Source organism: Lepus europaeus, chromosome 7, assembly GCF_033115175.1.
Source record: "Lepus europaeus isolate LE1 chromosome 7, mLepTim1.pri, whole genome shotgun sequence".
Taxonomy (NCBI): Eukaryota; Metazoa; Chordata; class Mammalia; order Lagomorpha; family Leporidae; genus Lepus; species Lepus europaeus.
In genome coordinates this window covers 33823234-33841586 of record NC_084833.1, presented here as the reverse complement: position 1 = coordinate 33841586, position 18353 = coordinate 33823234, and the positions used below count along the sequence as shown (strand labels likewise).

General features: G+C 38.2%; 2 protein-coding genes and 1 pseudogene across 2 annotated transcripts in view; 2 read left to right on the top strand and 1 right to left on the bottom strand.

Moving 5' to 3' along the window:
- Nucleotides 1-18353, bottom strand: part of DCDC1 (doublecortin domain containing 1) — a 513960-nt gene that overhangs the window by 449007 nt on the left and 46600 nt on the right. The gene's annotated exons all lie outside the window — the stretch shown is intronic.
- Nucleotides 422-16963, top strand: LOC133764841 (mesoderm-specific transcript homolog protein-like; annotated as a pseudogene).
- Nucleotides 17031-17667, top strand: LOC133764378 (general transcription factor 3C polypeptide 6-like). The gene has a single exon (XM_062198051.1). The coding sequence runs from the start codon at nucleotides 17101-17103 to the stop codon at nucleotides 17650-17652; it is 552 nt and encodes a 183-aa protein (XP_062054035.1). The 5' UTR covers nucleotides 17031-17100; the 3' UTR covers nucleotides 17653-17667.

The following is an 18353-nucleotide window of genomic DNA, read 5'->3' as shown; positions in this document are numbered from 1 at the left end:
ACTCCTTCATTCTCAGACAACTAGGACAATTGGTCATCCTCCTTGGTATTTAAGCTGGAAGAGTTGCATTTAGATGAACTGTGATATGTGATCTGGGGATCAAATGACCTGGGAAGGTATGTAAATCTATTTAAATACTTATTTATTATTTAATATGTAAACTTATTTGAGAATAAGTTAAATAAGTGGTGGACAGGCATGGAAGATAATCAGCTTCCATGTATTACTGGAATTGTAACTATTTTTACACAAACCAATTCTGCTTCTTTTGAGTTTGCTTGTTCCTAAATAGTTCTTATACATAATATAATCCCCACCCCCTACAAACACACCTAATTATAAATTATAAAAAAAAAAAACCCTTGGCAGGGACAATCTCTCTTCCAAATCTTTCATATCCATAAAATTCATTACGATCACAATGATTTCATTTGGCCTGCCTTCTTCTTATTCACAAATGTGTAAAAAGGTAAATCATTTCTTCTAAAAGCACGAAAAACAGTCACATGTCTAGGGGAAAATGGATGTGCATCTGTGTGAGTTGACACAGTGGATCAATGAGAGCTTAAACTCTGGGATCCAAGCAGTTGGAGTTCATTACTGTCCTTTTTGTTGTTAACTGTTTCTATCCAGGTCTGCCCTGGACACAGAATAGCACTAAGGAAAAGAGTGGCCTTTCCCACACTCGGGATCCACCAAGAGTTCGAAACTGTGGCAAACAGCATGTTGAAAGGACCACTGCTCAGACCACCTGAGCTACTGGATTTTGAAGGCAATGGTGAGTGGATGTGGCAGCAGTCATGTCACACTGGCAGTGTTTCTGCAGCAAGTGCAGAGTAGCTGCAAATGGTCACCACGCTCTCCCACCTGGAGGACGATCAGTAACCAGCCAAAGAAAAGATGGATAGGTCTCAAAAACAGCTCCCAGTTCCCAATAAACAGTAGAGTTCAATATCATAATTAAAAAATGGAATTCCCTACTTAAAAGCAGAATGGGGTATCTTTTTTTATAATCTTTGTATTTTGTTTATTGTCAAGTACTTTTATAATTATACTAATGGTTTTAACATACTAATCCATAATTCCACTCCCACAAAGCAAAAGTTTTTATTTTGTCCTAGTCCAAACTTTTAACTACACATGTATTAAATCTTCAATTCTGTACTTTGCCTTTTTTTTACTGTTTTCTAACCATTGTTCATACTGCTATATAGTCTTAATAGATTTTACTGGAGCATAATATTTTATGACCTATATTTTGATTTTCTATACTAGTCAGGTAGGAGTTGACCATTGTTTTCCTCTGCCTGGCATATCTTCCCTCTGTGTTCTGGTACAGCACTAGCATGGTTTTGGGGAAATTCACCACCACCAATTCTTCCCAACTCCACAGATACTAGTAGTTCAGGACTATAAGTCACAATATTTTCCTGATAAATTATAAAAAAGAATTAAAATACATAGTTCAACCATATTTTTGCTTTATTTGTTACTTTTCTCTAGTAATAGATATATCTAACAAGGAGGAGAATGTTAAAGAGTCTCTATTGGCCTACTGTATATAGTCTTCAGTTTTGATTTGTTTCATCAGTATTATGACAGGTTTGCAGCAGTTCTTATATACACTAATACTCTCTTCTCTAATAACAACTAATGGTGTTTCCCCACTAGGTGTGTGACAGGATGATCCTATAACATAGCAAAACTACATAGACAAACATGGGAATTAAATTCACATATTTGGTTTGTTAAATTGATCCCGGAACTAGGGCATTAGGCTCATTCAGCTTTCAAGGAACAGAGACATACTTTCAGGTGATTAAGTTCGTTATTAGGACACATAGAAAGTTAAAATAAATAAAACCACTTCAGAATTGCACAAAAGGAATTAATTGGAAGGTCACTTATGGCTGTCCTGGATATATTAGGGACTTAACCACTCTTATAAATTGTTATTTTTGACAAAACAACTGCATATCTTCTCCTATGTCTACTGTTTCCTTTTTCTACATCATTATTGCCTGATCTACCTCTATACTACTCCTCATATCTCCTGATAACTTCTTCTGTATGTCTTCCCATTTCTAAGCTACATGGCTTTTTTGCAGTATGACTAACATTAAACTTCCTCAAAGAGTTATTTTCATCGCTACCCAGTCATCCCTATTAGGTTAAACTCTCAAACAAGGCAACCTCATAAGCCATTGGCAAACCTGTATATGTGAAAGTTGCCATCAGTGACCCAAATGGCTATACATAGAATAGGAGGACAAGATGCAGAGGAAGTCAGGTAAGACAGGCTCTCAGATGCTCTGGAAGCCAATTAGTGTGGCTCCATAATCTCTACTTCACTGTCATCCTGTAATATCTGAAGAAAGTGTAATTGGCAGTAGACTTGCATGGCCAATCTAGTATATAAAGATAGGTAGAGACATTATATATTGATTAGTTCAAAAGGTTCCCCTCTAAAAGACATTATACGACATTCCAATGGGTATTTAAATTTAATAACCTGTAAAGTGCTGTTCTGATTCTAATATTGTAATAACTAGTCATTCATTTCTAGTCAAAAAAGATCCTAAAATTTCAACAGTTTGTACCCACACAGAAACATAAAGTACTGTTTGAGTACTAATTATACCATTAATTCACATAGTACAACATACTAAGGACAGAGATCCTTTACTTAGTATATACTAAACTGATCTTCTGTATGCAAAGATAATTGATAATGAATCTTGATGTGAATGAGATGGGAGAGGGAGCGGGAGATGGGATGGTTGCTGGTGGGAGGGAGGTTATGGGGGGGGGGGAAAGCCGCTATAATCCAAAAGTTGTACTTTGGAAATTTATATTAAATAAAAGTTTAAAAAAAAGATCCTTAAGAATGAAGAATGTAGTACTCTGATTGAGGGTCCAATCTCTGCATCATCTGACCCAATCATTTCTTAGTGTTGGTCAAGGATGTGGGTCAAAATGTAGGACTGTCCTCTTTGATGAGGAATGAGAAAGATGACAGTCAGGAATCTAACTCAAACAACTGCCAGCATAGTAGTCTGATCATCACAATATTGAACTTTACTCCCCTCATCAAAATCTTCCCCATTTGAGGGCCTCAGAGTGCTGAATTATAAATTCTTACAAGTGCTTCCTAAGTCCCTATAAAAATCTTTTAGTGAGAATCACACTTGTTTCAATTCCCTTTCCTTCCCTAACTGCTGCTACTACCAAGCCGCAGAACAATGCAGTCATGCAATCTATGCCTCCTGCTGCCTTGGAGTGTCCTCAAAGATTCTAGTACCAGAACAGTTCCATATAGGGATGATGAAAAGAGATACTTCTCTAAGTCCTTGAAACTCTGAAGCAACACAAGTTGGAAGCAAAGTCCTAAGAAGTCATCCTTGAATTGGTTCCATCAGCTTTTGGTTCTTATCTGCTCAGTTAGAGGGACTGTAACCTGTCCACAAGGACAGATAAGGAATAAATAGTATATCATTCCTTCCATATTGCAATACTAACAACAGTAACAGCTAATTTCTACACAGCATATGTTAGTGTCATTCACAGTTCCAAGCACTTGATATACATTTATCTGTTAATCATATAGCCAAAGATTATTCCCCTTTTATAAATTAATAAATTGAGGGTTTAAGTAATTTGCCAAAGGTTACATAGCAAGGAGGTGTCAGATACAGGATTCCAAGCCAGTTAGTGTAGCTCAATAATCTCTTCTTAACTGTCATCCTGTAATATTACTTCCATTAGCCCTTACCTGCCTTATTGTTCATTGGTTAGGAAATGGAAGCTCCTGTTCAAATGTGTGCAGGCATACAGATGTTACTCGGATGAGAATGGAGAGTTGGAATATAGCAATGGGCAGGAAAGGGTATGGGAGGTAAAGAAGGTATTTCTATACTAACAGTAGTGAATCAGTAATTTTCTTTAGCTACTATATTTCTCATATCTAAATTGCATTTAAATCACTATAGATTGCAACCTATTTGTCTTTCTCTTTCTCTTACTTCTCTCCATTTTTTCTTTGAAAGTCCTTTTTCTCATCTTAAAATATCTCTTAGAAATCCCATGACATTCATATTTATTAAAATGAACTTTTCCCTACTTTCAAATTTCTACACATCTTCAGGTAGGTTTCCCTGCCCTTTTTTTTTTTATATAAATTAGCTTGTTTACATGTAATATACACTCACACAGCTATTCTCTTCACCAAAACAGTTCATATTTTAATTGAAAATTTTAGCCTGTTTACCTTTAAAGTGTTTATTGATGTAACTGAGATTAAAGCCACAATCTTAATATGGTGGCTAATTTTATGTATCAACTTGACTGGGCCAAGGGATACCCAGTAATCAATGGAATATTATTGCTGAGTGTATCTATGAGAGAGGCTTTGCAGAGACATTAGCATTAAACTATGCACCAAGAGAGGAAGAGAGTCTTCTCCAATACAGGTGAGCATCATTCAATCTTTGAGGGCCTAAGTAGACCAAACAGGCAGAGGAAAGTTGGGATCTCACTTTCTTTTCCTGATTGCATTAGCTGGGGCGTCAATTTTATTCCCTGGCAATCCTGGTCCTCAGGTTATCAGACTGAGACTGGAATCTACATCACTGACCCTCTGGCACTCAAGCCTTCAAATCACACCTCTGACTTTCCCATGGCTCCAGCTTGCAGAATGCAGATCTTGGGACTTCTCAGCCACCATTGTCAGTGAGCCAGTAAGTTACATATATATGATAACATACTGGTTATTTCTCTGGAGAAAACTAATACATTTACTGTTGTAAAATACATTTCCATTGTTTTCTGTTTCTTCTTTTCCTATGTGTTTTATGTCTCTCTTTACATCATTTTTTGTCTAATTTTTATAAAAATTAGCTTTTTAATTTCATTTCCCTTTTATTAGGTTGCATATTATACATTGGTTATTTCAACTGGTTACACTATCTCTATAATATGAATCCTTTTCTTACTAAAGTCATATTTAGTAAATACAACATACTAATATATTGCTTTCCATGTATTATATTTATTGATTACTGCTTCTTCAGATCGGTGAACAACACTTCTTTATACCCTTTTTCAGGGACAGATATACTTTTCATGGCCCTTGACTTTATGGTGGTAGCTCAGCTCCAAAATTCTGCCTTGCTTTGGTCTGAGGCTTTGCATCCTGTCCTATGATTTTATAAACAATTAGTTACATAAATTTTGTATTATAATTTATTTTAATGTCTTCATTTTGTTACAACTGTCATTTATAACAGTTAAGTTGTATGATAATTTTGTTGGATTTCATCTTGCCCAATTGACATTGAAGTGCTATGGTCACTTTTATTTATTGGCTGCTCTACAGTATCCAAGGACTAGTACAGCTCTTTCCATATGTATTCCTATACAAACTGTTGCCATAAATGCCTTTTGCTCCTCACCCCCAATATGATTTTCTCCTCCCTTATTCTGAAGCTTTCAAACACATTCTGGAACATGGAATAATTTTATTTTATTTTTATTTTATGACTTTTACTTTATGATTTTTATTTCCTTTTTAAACATTTCAATGTCAGTCTTATCTTGTCCTAGAAATCCATGATATGCCTCTATCACAAAATTTTCATTATATCTGTAAAAAATCCACCTATAAACAGAATTCAAGTAGTTTCTTCTTCAGTGGGATTTATATGCTATTCTTTAAATAGGAAAGCATGCCCTTCCTGTGTATATACATCTTGCCCGGTAGATTTGAAAGCTGGAATCAGTAAATCTTACTGATTATTTCCTATCATCTGAAACATGAGTACTTAATTTATCTCAAATATTCTAATTCAACATTGTATTACTTATACTTTTTTCCATGTTACAGATGCATTATTTTTCAGCCTGGAAACCAAATTCCACTGTGTCAATAAAAGGACATCAATCACATTACCTCAGAAATACTTTTCTTAAAACAATAGCTTGATCAGTATGTTTATCCACCTACTTAACTATCTACTAACTCCTTCTCCATCCATACTAGTTTTCTATTCCTGTGCAACAAATTGCTATCAAGTTAGTGGCTTAAAATAGCACCTGCTTACTCTCACACTATTTCAGAGGGTCAGGAATGTAGGCAAAGTTTAGCTGGATCCCCTGCTCAGGATCTCAAAAGACAGAAATCAAGGTGGCAGCAAGGGCTGCAGCCCTTCTCCAGCTGCTTCAAAGTACTTTGGGTTCCTGACAGCTGTAGAACTCATAATTATTACCACCTGTTCTTGAAGCAAGACTATCTTGGCTGCCTTCCTTGATCTCTGCCTGCAATGCCAGCATCCCATATGGGTGCTAGTTCGAGTCCCAGATGCTCCACTTCTGATCCACCTCCCGGTAAAGTGCCTGAGAAAGCAGCAGAGAACATCACAAATGCCTGGGCCCTGATACACATGTGGGAGACCCAAAAGAAGCTCCTGATTCCTGGGTTTGTCCTGGGCGCAGCCCTAGCCATTTGAAGAGTGAACCAGCAGATGGAAGATCTCTCTCTCTCTCTCTCTCCCTCTCCCTCCCTCCATTCCTCCCTCCCTCTCTGTAACCCTGCTTTTCAAAATAAATAAAATAAATCTAATAAAAACAAAAAAACCTTATCTGATTTAGTCAGTGCCACCAAGGATAATTTCCTCTTTCATTAACTTTACAACAGCTGATTTTTTGTTTGTTTGTTTGTTTGTTTGTCTTCACCAGAAGTCTTTTATTTAAGGTGTACAAACTTCATGCATTTCAGAAATACAATTTCAGGAACATAATGATAGTGATTCTTCCTAATGTACCCACCCTACCACCTCCACTCCCACCCTTCCTCCTCATTCTTCTCCTATTCCCATTCTTATTTTTTACTAAGATCTATTTTCAATTAATTTATACACAGAAGATTAACTCTATACTAAGTAGATTTCAACAAATAGTATATAAAAAAAAAACCTGCTCCTCAACAGCTTTTTTTTAAACTTTTATTTAATGAATATAAATTTCCAAAATACAGCTTATGGATTACAATAGCTTTCCCCCCCCATAACTTCCCTCCCACCCGCAACCCTCCCCTTTCCCGCTCCCTCTTCCCTTCCATTCACATTAAGATTCATTTTCAATTCTCTTTATATACAGAAGATCAGTTTAGTATATATTAAGTAAAGATTTCAACAGTTTGCCCCCACATAGCAACACAAAGTGAAAAAATACTGTTGGGGTACTAGTTATAGCATTAAATAACAGTGTACAGCACATTAAAGACAGAGATCCTACATGATATTTTTTAAAAATTAATTAATTTTCTATGCCATTTCCAATTTAACACCAGATTGTTTTTTTTCATTTTCATTATCTTTATATACAGAAGATTGATTCAGTATATACTAAGTAAAGATTTCATCAGTTTGCACCCACACAGAAACACAACGTGTAAAAATACTGTTTTAGTACTAGTTATAGCATCACTTCACATTGGACAACACATTAAGGACAGATCCCACATGGGATGTAAGTACACAGTGACTCCTGCTGCTGACTTAACAATTTAACACTCTTGTTTATGGCATCAGTAATCTCCCTAGGCTCTAGTCATGAGTTGCCAAGGCTATGGAAGCCTTTAGGGTTCACCGACTTCGATCTTATTCTGACAGGGTCATAGTCAAAGTGGAAGTTCTCTCCTCCCTTCAGAGAAAGGTACCTCCTTCTTTGATGGCCCCGTTCTTTCCACTGGGATCTCACTCGCAGAAATCTTTCATTTAGGTCTTCTTTTTTTTTCTTTTCCAGGTGTCTTGGCTTTCCATGCCTACAATACTCTCATGGGCTCTTCAGCCAGATCCGAATGCCTTAAGGGCTGATTCTGAGGCCAGAGTGCTATTTAGGACATCTACCATTCTATGAGTCTGCTGTGTATCCCGCTTCCCATGTTGGATCGTTCTCTCCCTTTTTGATTCTATCAGTTAGTATTAGCAGACACTAGTCTTGTTTGTGTGATCCCTTTGACTCTTAGACCTATCAGATTCATCAATTGTGAACTGAAATTGATCACTTGGTCTAGTGAGATGGCATTTCTCTTTTGATTTCTTCTATGACCCACTGTTCATTCAGGAGCATGTTGTTCAGTCTTCATGTGTTTGCAGATGTTCTAGAGGTTCTTGAGTTGTTGATTTCCAGCTTCATTCCATTGTGGTCAGAGAAGATGTATGGTATGATTTCAATTTTTTTATATTTGCTGACTTGCTTTATTTCCTGGCCTGTGGTCTATCCTATAGAAAGTTCCATGCACTGGTGAGAAGAATGTGTATTCTGCAACTGTTAAGATGAAAAGTTTTGTAAATATCTGTTAGGTCCATTTGGTCTGTAGTGTCGATTAACTGTTGCTTCCTTTCTGAATTTCTGTCTGAAGATGGGGTATTGAAATCCTCCATTACTATTGTATGAAAGTCTATGTCTCCCTTTCAATTCATTAATATTTCTTTTCAATAGCCAGGCAGCCTGTAATTAGGTGCATATATGTTTATTATAGTAACATCTTCCTGTTAAATTAATCCCTTAATCATTGCACAGTGCCTTTCTCTGTCTCTTTTAAGAGCTTTTGTGTTAAAGTCCATTTTGTCTGATATTAGGATGGCTACACATGCCCATTTTTGGCTTCTGTTAGCATATTTTTTTTCATCCTTTCACTTTCATTCTGCATGTATCTTTGTTGGTGAGATGTGTTTCTTGTAGGCAGCAAATAGATGAGTTTTGTATTTTAATCCATTCAGCCAATTGGTATCTCTTAACTGGAGAATTGAGGTCATTTACATTCAAAGTGACTACTGATAAGTAAGACTTGGCCCTGCCATTTTTCCATAATTATTCCTATTGTTTACTTTGGATTTTTTTTGTACTTTTACTGGGGGATTTTCTGCCTTCCCCTTCTTTCATAGTGATGACCATGTTTCTGTGTTTCCTGTGTAGTATATCCTTAAGCATCTTTTATAAGGCTGGACAGGTGGAGACAAATTCTTTCAATTTCTGTTTGTTATGGAAGGTCTTTATTTCATCTTCATTCCTAAATGAGAGGTTTTCAGGATACAGTATTCTAGGTTAAGTGGTTTTTTTTTTTTTTTCTTTTAAGACTTGGAAAATATCTCACCATTCTCTCCTAGCTTGTAGGGTTTCTGATGAGCAGCCAGCTGTGAGTCTAATTGGAGATCCTCTGAAAGAAATATGCCATTTCTCTTGTGCACAATTTAGAATCTTTTCTTTATGTTTCGCTGTGGAGAGTTTGACTACAATGTGTTTTGGTGAAGATCTTTTCTGGTCATGTCTATTAGGAATCTTATGTGCTTCCTGTTACTTGGACATCCTTTCTTTCTCCAAATTAGGGAAGTTCTCTGTAATCATTTCACTAAAAAGGCCTTCTAATCCATTCTCTCTTTCCACACCTGCAGGAACACCTATTACTCGTATGTTGGGTCATTTTATAGTATTCCATAGATCTTCAACACTGTTTTTAGTTTTCTAATTTCATTTTTTTTTGTTTGACTTTAGTATTTCTAGAGATTTGTCTTCCAACCTTGATATCCTTTTTTCTGCCTCACCAATTTTGTTGTTAAGGCTTTCCACCACATTTTTTATTTGTTCCAATGAATTTGTCACAATATTTCATTTTGATTTCTCTTTAAAATCTCAATTTCATGAGAAAAAAATTTGTTTCATGTCATGTTTGGATTACTTTAGTTCATGAATTTGCTTCTAATTACTTCTAACTAAGCCTATGATCAATTTTTTGAATTCCATTTGCAGTATTTCTTCTACTCTTCATTTTCACATTCTAGTACTGAAATGTTATTGTGTTCTTTTCAGGGCGTCATGTTGTCTTCTTTATTCTTGTTTCTTGAATTACTGCATTTATTTTTAGGTATTAGTGGAGGTATTTGGTTTTTTTTTTCCCCCTGTGATAGCTTTCATCTTTGGGCTATGCGTCTGTGGATTATTAGAGTGTCTGCTGTTTCAATGAATAACCTGAGGCACATTCTGGGTGTGGCCAGGGAGCTCTGTTCAGTGCTCCAGAGTGAGGGGAGTGTCCAAGGTGACTCCCAAATTCAGCATGGTAAATCTCTCTCTTTTTTTTTTTTTATCAGTTCTGAGAGATGTGGCCCTGAATCTCTAATTATGATTCTGCATCTATTTCTCCTTGTAATTGTGTGATTTGTTTTTTGCTGCAGTCTGGTCTAACCTCACTCTTCAAAGCTGGTGCTGAAGCTCTTGGCTGCTGGGGTCCTCAGTTGTGTGCATCCACACCCTCCACATAGATCCACAGTGTCCCTTTAATTTACATGGAGTTTCCCCTGCAGTTTTCTCCCTAATTCTTCCTAAGATTGTACTCTTTCCACTCTTTTTTAACCATCTTCCCCTACACTAGAGTAGTAAGCTCCCTCCCTGTTACACATTCTTGGTACCTCTGATGTATATTAACTACATCTGCAAAAATCCCTTCTTCTTTATCATATCCTGTAATCGAATCATGGAGTGATAATCTAGTATGTTTACAGGCCCCACTCAAACTCAAAAAAGAAGAAATGATTCAGGGCGTAGGAAACTTGGTAGCCATATTGAAATTCTGCCTCCCACACTATGTATATAATTATTTGTTTTTTATTACCCATTTTTTACACCAAATTGAGATCCAGTTATCATATTCTATGAAAAGTTCAAATGCAATTATTTAAGAGTAAATTATATTTATTCAATATGGAGAACATTAAAAAGAATGTGCCTAGGTTCTGATAATAGACCCAAATCAAAACTTTGAAATACACTGTGAGAAGTAGCTACTGTTAAAATAAATTACTTTGGCCGGTGCCGTGGCTTAACAGGCTAATCCTCTGCCTTGCGGCGCCGGCACACCAGGTTCTAGTCCCGGTCGGGGCGCCGGATTCTATCCCGGTTGCCCCTCTTCCAGGCCAGCTCTCTGCTATGGCCCGGGAAGGCAGTAGAGGATGGCCCAAGTGCTTGGGCCCTACACCCGCATGGGAGACCAGGAGAAGCACCTGGCTCCTGGCTTCGGATCAGCACGATGCGCTGGCCACAGAGGCCATTGGAGGGTGAACCAACGGCAAAAAGGAAGACCTTTCTCTCTGTCTCTCTCTCTCACTATCCACTCTGCCTGTCAAAATAAATAAATAAATAAATTACTTTATAAAGTAGACATTTTAAGAGAAAGAGCATTCATTTAAATGAAATGTTGTGTGTTTTTCTTTGCAAAATATTACTTCTGAATTAGAAGTAATTAATTAGGGGCCTGCACTGTGGCTGAGCCTCCATCTGAAGTGCTGGCATCCCATAAGAGTGTTGGTTCATGTCTGGGCTGCCCCTCTTCCAATCAAACTCTTTACTAATGGCCTGGGAAAGCAGTAGAAGATGGATCAAGTGTTTGGATCCCAGCCACACACATGGGAGACCAGGAAAAAACTCCTGGCTTCATATTGGCCCACCTCCACCGCTGGTGCCATTTAGAGAGTGAACCAGAGGCTGGAAGACCTTTTTCTCCAACTCTCCCTCTTTCTGTAACTCTACATCTCAAGTAAATAAACAAAAAACCTTAAAAAATAAAATCTTAAAAAGGTAATTAAACAATATAAAATGTTAGGTAGTTTAATTTTTAAACAATTTCTACATAAGATATGATAAATTACAAAATCAGCAGGCATATAAAAAGATAAAAAGCTTATAAAAGATTAAACTTTTCTTCTTTTCTTATCACACTATATCTTACTTATGTTTGGTTTTTATTATATTCAAAAAGATTATCAGGGAAAGATCATATATGGTGTAGAACTTACAACCTCCTTGACATTCCAGGATGGTATTAAGTATGATTATTCCTAAGATTTTCATTAAATCTAATCTGAAATTTTTGCTATACAAAGTAACAAAAAAAAGTGTAAAGTCTAAAAAATAATAAAATATGCTTAGGAAGAAATACATGGAAAAAAGATAAATAGACCATAAAAAATAAGAAGATCATAGTTTTGACAAGAGCAACCTGTCTTCCCATTTCTTCTAATTTGGTAGCATTAGTGAACCTTAGTGGCTTTGAACAGCAATTTAAGGAAAACTCAATGAGGTCATATTTTTCAGTCCCACTTTCAAGGGTTTCTACCAACTGGTTCTGCTCATTATCCCCCTTAGTCATAAAAGTACCACATCACTTTCCAGAGTTCTAATCCATATGTCTTTTTTTTTAAAGATTTTATTTATTTATTTGAGTGGTAGAGTTACAGACAGTGAGAAGGAGAGACAGAGAGAAAGGTCTTCTTTCCACTGATTCACTCCCCAAATGGCCACAACGGCTAGAGCTGTGCCAATCTGAAGCCAGGAGCCAGGTGCTTCTTCCCAGTCTCCCATGCGGGTGCAGGGGCCCAAGCACTTGAACCATCTTCTACTGCTTTCTTAGGCTACAGCAGAGAACTGGATTGGAAGAGTAGCAGCCAGGACTACAACCAGCACCCATATGGGATGCTGGGCAGGCAGAGGATTAACCATCCGTATGTCTTTTAACCAATGATGTTCATCAAGCTAGCTTACCCATTGCTGGACTTCTTCTAAGAAATGCTTAATAAATGTTATATGAATACAGAACTTAAATTTTCTAGAACCTCTTCCATAATCATTGTCTAACAGAAAAGAGAAATGTTAAACAAAAAGCCATGAATATAAATTCACAATTATTGATTAACTGTGAAGGAAAAGTCCTAGTTTCTACAGGAAGAACTTCAGAGGTATTCAATCTGACAAGACATATGAGAGAAACTAATTCTGCCAGATTATAATCATTTCTTATTCCAAATCATTCCACTAGGCCCTGTGTATACGCTGATGTACTGCTTTGCATAATGCTATGTTTGCTTTGTTATTATATATATAATTTTCAATGATTTCATAGCCCATTCTGTAAGGGTAAGATAATTATTTTATATATTCTACACTTCCATGGGAATTCAACTAGTGACTGACACATGAGTATTATTCTTTGGTAATTACAATGTTTTAAAATGTTACAAAAATGCCATTGATGAAGGATGATTTAATAAATAAAATGTAATAAAGCTGGAGTAGAATTATGCTAACCAGGGTTGATCATTTATCAGTCATTCTTCCCATTTCTCCTTCAACAAAATTTCTTAATTATGTCTGAACACTCATTCTCCTTATATGTCCATAGAAGGTATCCTCTGATCAACCACAATAGGCAAACCCCCAGTGGTCTAAAGCCAATGATGGTAGTCCCATTTCCCTTGACACTGGCAGGTTAATTACTCAGCTTGCAATACAATTTTGGTCAATGAAACATAAGGAGAAGTCTTCTGGGTAAAGGATTTTTTTGTTTCAATTTAAAAAGAGAGAGTGAGGTAAGTAATCAAGCATCTATTTATCTTACTCAGTCACCTTTGAGTGAATATGTGACCAGTTAGCTTGCAAACAGGAGGAGGTCAAGCCAAAGGATGTAGCCAATATTCTGAGGATGACAGAGGAAAAGAAACATAGAGCCATACTCTTTGAAAAGTAACTAAGAGGAACCACTTAACATTAGAATTACTCTCTATGAAGTTCTTACGAGAGATAATGAAGGTTGCTCATTTGTAAATCACTTTCAGTTGAGTTTTCTGTCATTTTTCACCGATAATAGTATAACTTATACAATCAGCTATCTACCACTTGCATAGAGAATGCCACATTTAGGGTCTGGTGCTATGGCACAGTGGGTTAAAGCCCAGGCTTTGCCGGCATCCCATATGGGTGCCAGTTTGAGTCCTGGCTGCTCCACTTCTAATCCAGCTCTCTGCTTTGGCCTCAGAAAACAGCGGAGGATGGCCCAAGTCCTAAGCCCCTGCACCCACGTGAGAGACCTGGAAGAAGCTCCAGGCTCCTGGCTTCGGTTTGGCTCAGTTCCAGCTGTTGCAGCCATTTGGGGAGTGAACCAGTGGATGGAAGACTTCTCTTTCTCTGTTTTTACTTCTCTATGTAACTCTTTCAAAGAAATAAATCTTTAAAAAAGAGAGAGAAAATGCTACATTAAATATGATGCAATTACTAATTGGAATTGCATTTTTCTTTTCAATATCATTGAAAATCATGACAAGGGTCTAGTGTTGTGGTAAAGCAGGTTTAGCCTCTGCCTGTGACACCAGCATCCATATGGGCACTGGTTCAAAACCCGGCTGCTCCACTTCTGATCCAGCTTCCTGATAAGACACCTAGGAAAGCAGTAGAAGATGGCCCAAGTTCCTGGGCCCCTGCACCCAAATGGGAGACCTTGAAGAAGCTCCCAGCTCCTGTTTCGGTCTTACCCAGTCCCAGCTGTTACAGCCATTTGGGGAGTTAACACAGTGGATGGGAGATTTCTCTCTCTCTCTCTCTCTCTCTCTCTCTCTCTCTTTTAAAGATTTATTTATTTATTTGAAAGTCATAGTTACATAGAGAGAAGGAGAGTCAGAGAGAGAGAAAGAGAGGTCTTCCATCCATTGGTTCACTCCCCAATTGGCCAGAGCTGTGCTGATCCAAAGCCAGGAGCCAGGAGCTTCTTCTAGGTCTCCCACATGGGTGCAAGGGCCCAAGGCCTTCAGCCATCATCTATTGCTTTCCCAGGCCATAGCAGAGAGCTGGATGGGAAGTAGAGAGCAGCCAGGTCTTGAACCAGCACCCATATGGGATGCCAGCACTGCAGGCGGTGGCTGGCTTTACACGCTACGCCACAGCACCAGCCCAGGATTTCTTTCTTTAAGTCTCTCCTCCTCTGTAACTCAGCCTTTCAAACAAATAAAAAATCTTTTTTAAAAATCATGACTAATGCCGGGTTCTAGTCCCAGTTGCTCCTCTTCCAGTGGAGCTGTGGCCTGGGAAGGCAGTGGAGGATGACCCAAGTGCTTGGGCCCCTGCACCCACATGGGAGACCAGGAGGAAGTGCAGATTGGCTTCAGATTGGCGAAGTTCTGGCTGTAGCGGCCATTTGGGGAGTGAACCAACGGAAGAAAAACCTTTCTCTCTGTCTCTCTCTCTCACTGCCTATAACTCTATCTGTCAAATAAAAAAAAATGACTAAGTATTTAATTAGTTTCATGATAGGATAAAATGTAAACTAATACAATTATTTTCTAAAATTTCTACTTTTATTTAATCAGGAATGTTTTGCCAGAAATTTCATCACAAGCATAAAATAATGTGGAGTGTATTTCTCCCCTTTCTGAAACACAAAGCATTCTTGCTAAGTTTAGAGTTCCTTGGCATAAATTTGCCTGTGGCTGATAATTCTATTCATTAGTAAAAAGTATGGCTGCTGAGACCATGGCTCAATAACAAACATGCAGGTCTAAGTTATCACACAGTTTGGATGTGAATTCAACAGCAGGATAATGACAGTTGCCAAGGATTTGTACCTGCTGTCATCTCATCCTAGTGTTGCCTGTCAAAATGTCTCTCTTTCTTATACAAAAGCCATAGAATTTTTATGGATAGCAATTACTTACAGTATACAATGAAGTACATCAAATCTAACAATCACTCTTTAGCCCTTCATTATTTGGTTGTCTCTTTGTTAAATGTAGTCAACCATTTTCACCTAAATTATTTATTTATACCATATATTTGACAAGCATATATTTCTTGCTTTATATTTTTATTGCATTTAAACCTTCCTGAGGAGTTATAGATTTTTTAATATTATCATTTGTAAAGCTTATCTTTATCCTATTATCATATTAATGATAATTAAACTCTTTAATTGGAATATATATAAGTAAGGATATACAAACACAAAGGAAAATGATTGTAAGTGCACTCAACAATAAGTCACCAGTTTAAAGGAGTAGAATGAAAGAAATAATAAAAGAAATAATTCCATTTTTGGTGATAAACTTTTATAAAATTTCTGGACTGCACAAAAGACAAAGGTTTAATTAATTTCACACTGTCTTGCTTAAACTAATACTCTAGAGCTGGTGGCCCCCAACATGGAGTCTTGCAGCCCAGGTCTTACCTGACTCAAAATGAGGGAGCAGTGAGTCCAGGTGGGGCCACATATCTGCACATACCACCCCTCAGCTGTCCCTTGCTCTCCATTCAGGGAAGTCTTATGGCAAATTTTTCAGCCACAAGGGGCTGCACATCTTCTACAAAGACTCAGTGGGTGCGGTTGGGAGTTTGGAGATAGCTGTGCTTTGCTATGACTGGTACAAGATTGAGGGTCTGACCCTGAGGTTCCAGAGTGATTACCCTGAATTTCCTAGGATTTGGCTTTAGTTACAAACTGAGACCTCACCACGATTGCATAGTTTAGCAGGCCAGCATCATGGGGGCACTTTTGTGGCATCTGGGGCTGCAAAACTGTAGGATCAACCTTTTGTCTCATGATTATGGGAATATCACAGCTCAGGATCTGCTCTACAGATACAAACAGAATTGATCCAGTTGGCTTACCATAAAGTTTCTGCCTATCAAATGGAGGTGTATTTCCTAGATTCACCGCCCTTTCCTCCAAAAGCTACTCAAACATAGAGGTGTACTGATGCCCACCCTCTCATGGCTGGTGAATTTCTTTGTATTCTCTCAAGGTCTCTTGGCCCTACACGAGACCCTCTGAAAGTGAGCTGCAAGACATGAGGGCATGGGTCCACAACAATGACAGGCACTTAGTTCTCAACAGTCTTTTACAGTATAACAACCAGAGGCACAAGTTAGAAGATGCTAAGTGAGAGCATTTGCCTCTCTAACTATTCTCATTCATTTTATCTATGGGCCTGTGGGTCCTACAAATCCCTAACCAGAGTTTTTGTTACTGTACAGGAAAATGCTGCCAAGGGACACAGTGTCGATTTTGGATGACAGCATTAGCCACTACTCAGAGCCAGAGCATCCTATGGGCTTACTGAATGCATACATGGGTTTCATCAACTCCTTCTGAGCTGTAAAGAGCAGCTTCCGACTGACGCGGGCGCGAGGAGGAGCGCGACCATGGTGGCGGCCGGTCAGCGGCAGCAGGAGGACACGGGCGAGGAAGAAGAGGCCTAGCAGTTGGTGCTGGTGGAATTGTCGGGAATTATGGATTCAGACTTTCTCTCCAAGTGTGAAAATAAATGCAAGATTTTGGGAATTGATACGGAGAGGCCCATTCTGCAAGTGGACCGCTATGTCTTTGCTGGGGAGTATGAAGACACTCTTGGGACCTGTGTTATATTTGAAGAAAATGTCGAAAACGTGGACGCAGATGGCAGTAACAGAACAGTGCTGAAATACAAATGCCACACCATGAAGAAGCTCAGCATGACAAGAACTCTGCTGACCGAAAAGAAGGAAGGAGAAGAAAACATAGGTGGAGTGGAATGGCTGCAAATCAAGGAAAATGATTTCTCCTATAGACCCAACATGATCTGTAGCTTTCTGCATGAGAATGAAGATGAGGAAGTCGCAGCTCCAGCCCCAGAGAAACCTCTGGAGTTGGAAGAGCAAGAGATCCAAATGAAAGACAGTTCAAACCTGGGTTATGAACAGGAGAAACCACAGCACTTGGAGATAGGGAATTCTGGTCCTCCTGCTGACACCTCTTCTGAGAAAGAAATTCTGTTTCCTTGGGAACTCAAGAGGCTGCCTTAGAAACCACCCCTAGGTGAATTGTTTCTTATAACTAGTCATGAACTTTGTAAGTATAAAATAATTAGCTGTGCAGCTTTCATTTGTTCACTACTGTATTGTTTGTGTTGGCTGTGTACATACTTCCTGTCAAAGTGTGGTTTGATGTACCAGAATCGTTCAGAACTGGACATGGATTAAATTTAAAAAAAAAAAAAGAAAAAAAAAAAAAGAGCAGCTTCCCTGCATTGCCTCCCCTACACCCTTATCTGTTGTATATTCTTCTTAGGAAGAAACACCCAAAAGAGGTCCTGGTCACAAACAATTTTCTCTCACAAAACGCCACTTCACTCACACAGGTGAACAGCACATATGAAAAAGCCAGCAGCTGCTCTAAGTTGATATATAATAGTCCTCCTCCCATTCCTTTGACAAATGATCAGTGTATGGACTGACTGCTACTGTCTGTGTGTTACTAGCAAATTCTAATGAGCACTGAAATTGATGCAAAAAGGCAGACATTCTTTTGCATAAAAAACTTTAAACACTTCTGTGGACTTTCCTGAAATACTCTGAAGTGCTATTTTCCAGCCTAGTCTGTTTGAATCCTATAGTAAAGAATGAGGAGGGGGCCTGCTCACCTCTCTGGAATGTCTTTAAGGTTACATGCTTGGAGGCGGCCCTGTGGCATAGTAGATTAAACTATGAGTGCCAGCTGCTCTACT